A 4,821-nucleotide genomic window follows, 5' to 3' on the forward strand; every position below is an offset into this window, starting at 1 on the left:
TCAAATCTTGGCTCTGTCACTTACGGCTTTGTAACCTGGAACCAATTACTGCACCTCTTTGGGCCTCCGTTTCCTTTTCTGCAAAACAGCAGTAATAACAGAGCCAGGTGAGACTTTGATGAGATGATGGAGGGAAACACTCAGCACAGTGCCTCGCTCTTGTTATGAACAGAATGAGGAAACAGGCCCGGAGACAGAGAGTGACTTTCATTCAATCACTCATTTATTCAATAATGTTTACTTGGCACTTGTGCTAGGCCAGGTCCTATGCTGGACCCTGAAGACACCCTGCAGGATAAAGTGGAGCCACTGTCCTTGCGGGGGTCCCCAGACACACAGATGAGAGCCACACACAGCGGGGTGGGTGTTCTGGGAGCTTGGGGTGTGGATGAATGGGGAAGGACAAATCTCTGGGAGGATGGGCTGGTAGGTGTGACATGTGTTCAGCCAGGAAAGCATGTGAGGGTCAGGAACACCAAATGGAGGTGACAGTATGAGCAAGACACAAAAGTGAGAAAGGCCAGCATGCCTGCAAGAAAACACCAGGCAGCTCATGCTTCTGGAACAAGAAGGGTGAAGCAGAGAATGAAGGAGAGGAGTCCAGAGGAACAGGTAGGGACTGGATTTGAATTGAAATTTGGATTTGGATTTTAGTTAATTTATGGAGAGGTTGCTCTGGCCAAGCACTGTGCTAGGCTCTGGGGATAGGGCTGAGATTTAGATGTTGTTCTTGCTTTCACTAAGCCCCACAGTCTGGGCATATGGCTTAGGACCAGCGAGAGATAGGCATCAATCGAGTGATTATATAAGTAACCTCCCAATCCTTGCTGAATGACAGGTGTTCAAGCAGAAGGAACGTCCTGAGGCCCAGGGCTGCATGCCAAGGGGTGAAGGAAGTGCCAGTTGGCTCCAGTGCGGTGAGCACAGGCAGGAAGGGGCACCTGAGGGAAGCTGGGGCTTGGCAGGGGTCTAGGGTCATGGCTGCCTCCAGAGAGTGGACTCTATATTGCAGGCTACGGGGAACCACGGAAGGGTTTTGTTTTTAAGATTTTATTTATTTATTTGACAGAGAGAGAAAGAGCACAAGCAGGGGAAGCAGCAGACAGAGGGAGAGGGAGAAGCAGGCTCCCCACTGAAGAGAGAGCCTGATGCAGGTCTCTATCCCAGGACCCTGGGATCATGACCTGAGCCAAAGGCAGCTGCTTAACCAACTGAGCCACCCAGGCGCCCCAACGGAAGGGTTTTGAGGAGAGGGGCACGGGTAGCTCTGCAGGAGAGCTGGCTGTAGGGGGAGAGATGGGGTCGGTGGGAGGCAATGAGGCAGAGGAGGCAAGCTGCAGTGGTGTGCGAGTGAGGAGTGGGCTAAGGCAGCGCCATGAGGATGGAAGAGGGAGGGAAGTGTGTGAAATGCTTTGTTAGGAAAGGAGAATCAGGTGCTGTTGATACCACCGGGGCTGCTTTGCGGGACCCATCAGGGCCTGGCAGGATCCCCCCAAGCCTTGGCCCGATTTGGTCAAGTGCAAAGCATTGCTTGTCTGAGGGATGCAGGGCAATGGGCTCCAAGTCAGAGACCACCTAGCTCTGGGACTTCCCAGGACTGGGCTGAGGGAACTCAGCCCTGGGGAAACTTGGGGTGAGGAGGAAGCTGGGGAGGGGGCTGAGCCAGCATCTCATGACTCACCCATTTCCACCCAGTCAGCCCAGTGGCATCTCCGCTCCCCTGCTCCAAATTCCAATTTGGTGAGGCTGCTGGAGGCTGAGTCAGCTCCGGCACGGCACGAGAGCAGCGTCCCAAGGGGCTCCTTGCCAGAAACCCTGGCCTCCAATCAAGGCCAGGGCCAGGCACAGGGCTGGGGGATGTTGGAGCCAGACTCCCACATTACAGTAGCCTCAGTTGAGTGGTGCTGCCCACATCATGTGAGTGAATGTGCCTTGTGGGTTGTGAAGAACTCATGGTGGGTGAGGCCCTGGGTAACAGCCTGAGGAGGAGGCAGGGGCCAGGGTGTTAAGTCCTACTCTGCCCAACTCACTGCATGACCCTGAGAGAACTCCTTTTCCCTCTTGGCTTCTATTTCCTTGAACACACAATGGGACCAACATCTCCAAAGCAGGTTGTGAGACTTAAATAAGACATATGAAGTGCTATGCAAACTGTCCAGGGGCCCAGGACAGTCAGGGCGGGAGAAGTGAGTCTAAACGAGAGCGCTTCCAGAGTTCCTTATGGTTGTGCAGGTTGTTTACTGCGTAAGGATGTCCAACCCAGGCGGCTGAAGTCTAGCCCATCCTCTGCTCACCAGACCATATCCCCTAACCTAGAAATGCCAGGAGCAAGAGGGTACCTTTCTCTAACTGACACAAATACACCCTGTGCTCAGACTTTGCTGGGTCAAGCCCCTAGATTTATGGGAAACCACTGAGAAACTGATTCTGATTCTTGGGATGGAGGGGAAGCAGGACTGGCTTTGCAGAGGCTCTCAGAGAGGTTCCCAGCCTTGGCAATGAGGTGAATCTTATTACTGGGGGCAGTTAGGGGTACCCACTTAGGGCAGAGAAGCAGTCTCTCCTGGCCCTGCCTCTCCCCAGCAACCAAAGCAGGTAACCAGTATTTTAAAAAACACTCAAGACACACACCCAAACTGGGTTTTATTGAAATGCCAGGAGCAGGCACATGTCAAGGTAGTAAAGGAAGGAAGGAAGGTGGTGCAGGCTGTATGAGGTGGCAGGGAGGGGCAGGCCCCATGTCCATGGCCCTGGCACCCCTTCTCTCTGCCAAGGGCTGAGTGGGTACAATCACCCCCTCCCCCCCAACAAAATAGCATGCTTAGGCCTGCAGGGCCTTTGCCCCTTGGACTGAAGGCTCCAAGAGGGACTGGAAGCACTAATGTTTCTCTCTTGTGAGGGAAGAGAAGGAAAGGATTTAGGAGGAGAGGGAGGTACAGCTGGGGATGAGGGTGGCCAAGGAAGGCTCTCCTCCTGGGAATCTGTACCCAGCCTGTGGTCCTGGATGACCGAGGGGAGCAGCAGTGAAAAGAGAGGCTGAGGGTCCGGCCCTCAGGGAGCCAGAGCCTCCAGCTGGTGGGGACTTGAGTCAGCCCTGAACGGAGGACAAGAGTTCAAAGGGATCGAAGATGCAGGCAGTTCCCGATTGGCGTAGTCCTCAGAGCTAGGGGGCTCAAACTCCTTGGGACAAAGAGGAGGAAGATGGGAGGATCCAACCCTAGCAGGGAGCGGGGGGAAAGGGGCAATAGGTGGTCTCCCCCCCTTGGCCACACTAGGTTAGTTCCACATTGTTGGCGCGGTCCAGCACACGGGAGCCGCGGGTACTGCCCCCCAGCTGAAAACGACTCTCATAGAGAGTGGGGCAGAGGTGCCAGCGGTTGGCCCGGTAGATGCCCAGGTAGGTATAGACGTCAGGCTTGTAGGTGAGCAGGCACTTAATGCCTGCCGCACGGATGGCAGCATCTGCCTCCAGTACACCCAAGCGGTCCGTAAAGTCATCCGTGTAAACACAGATGACCTGGCGCCCACCCTCCCTGGCCCGTGGGCTCACCTTGGCCACCTGAAGCCGGCCCTCGACCACAGCCCGAGCAATGCCAGCCCAGGCGTGGTCCAGCTTGAAGCCAGGTGCCAGGTGTATCAGCCACTTGCCAGAGAGCACATGATGGGTGATGGCCAGCTGGCGCAGGGTACTCGGTGTGATGGGCCGCCCGCTGGTCTGCAGAGCTTCCCAGGCTGCCTGCAGGCCCTGCACATCACCCGAGTTGGGGACATAGCCCTGCCCATATGCTGCAATCCAGCCCACAGGCTCAGAGTTGGGCGAGCCAGGGTCCCCATAGCGAGTAACTTGGGATGGTGGGTACTTGGCCAACCAGGCATCCAGCTCGGCAGCAGGTGTGGTTCGGGCATCAAACACCAGCCAGGGGTCCATGTCAGCTGCCATGGCCTCTGCGGCCAGGTGCTCAGCAGTGAAGCCATCCTCACGGCCGCCTGGAGAGTCTTCCTCCTCCATCTCTTCACCTGGCTCCATCCTGCTGTGAAGGAACGGAGTTAGGGCAGGCCCAGGACACATCTACAGTTTGCTGGGCCGTACCAGGTGCAGCCAATGGGCTAAACTCGGTGGCCTTGGGCAGGACTTAACGTCCATGCCTCAGTTGCATCTTTACAGAGGACAACTGTTCCTGTCCCCTAGAGCTGTTGAGCATTAAACACCTGAGGTGGAATAAGCGCTGCATAAAGGTTGTTGATGATCTTATTACCACTCTCCCCGATTTACAGACCAGAAAACTGAAGCTCAGAGAGAAGTGACTTACCCAAGGTCACACCTGCAACGAGTGACAAGGCCGAAATGTGAATTCAGGTGTGGGAGCAAGCAGCCCCGCTACACCTCCTGGCCCTGACAATAACTGGCAAGGATCCCGAGCGCTGGGATTTAACGAAGGGAGGCAAAGAAGCGCACGTTCGCGCAGCATCGAGGCAGGCCCAGTAGGGCCAGACCTTCGAGGATGGCGCTGTCGGGCCCACTTGAAGACGAGCACATTGATGCCCAGAAAGGGCAGTGACCAGTCCAAGGCCAATGGGGCGGTGGCCGGCCTGGAACCCAGGCTTGGTAGAGCCTACGAGAGCGCCAGCCTCGGGCCAGCCGCGCCCGCCACCATTAGCGCCCACAGCCCGAGCCGCGCCCCCGCCCAGCCCTGCCCTGCCCCCTCCCGCAGCCCCGCCGTCACCTCCGGCCTTCGCCGCGCTCGGCGCCGGCCCAGCCCCGCGCCCGGCTCCGCTCCTGCCGGGGCTCTGCGCCGCCTGCGCCGCCGCCGCCGCCACCGC

General features: G+C 57.1%; 1 protein-coding gene across 3 annotated transcripts; it reads right to left on the bottom strand.

Annotated features, from left to right (window-relative positions):
* Positions 1-2,157: 2,157 nt before the first annotated feature.
* On the bottom strand, positions 2,158-4,802 carry CUNH11orf68 (chromosome unknown C11orf68 homolog). 3 transcript variants are annotated; one of them, XM_035013295.1, is made up of 2 exons: positions 4,725-4,791; positions 2,158-4,031 (listed from the first exon to the last, which is right to left on the bottom strand). In XM_035013295.1, exon 2 carries the CDS (start codon positions 4,025-4,027, stop codon positions 3,272-3,274), a length of 756 nt encoding a protein of 251 aa, XP_034869186.1. In that variant the 5' UTR covers positions 4,028-4,031; positions 4,725-4,791; the 3' UTR covers positions 2,158-3,271. The 3 variants fall into 3 exon arrangements, with proteins under 3 accessions (XP_034869186.1, XP_034869184.1, XP_034869183.1); XM_035013293.1 differs by lacking the exon at positions 4,725-4,791 and adding an exon at positions 4,311-4,666; XM_035013292.1 differs by having other exon boundaries at positions 2,159-4,028; positions 4,725-4,802.
* Between the last annotated feature and the right edge of the window lie 19 nt (positions 4,803-4,821).

This window comes from Mirounga leonina, unplaced genomic scaffold (assembly GCF_011800145.1).
Source record: "Mirounga leonina isolate KUSES-001 unplaced genomic scaffold, KU_Mleo_1.0 Mir_166, whole genome shotgun sequence".
Lineage (NCBI taxonomy): Eukaryota > Metazoa > Chordata > Mammalia > Carnivora > Phocidae > Mirounga > Mirounga leonina.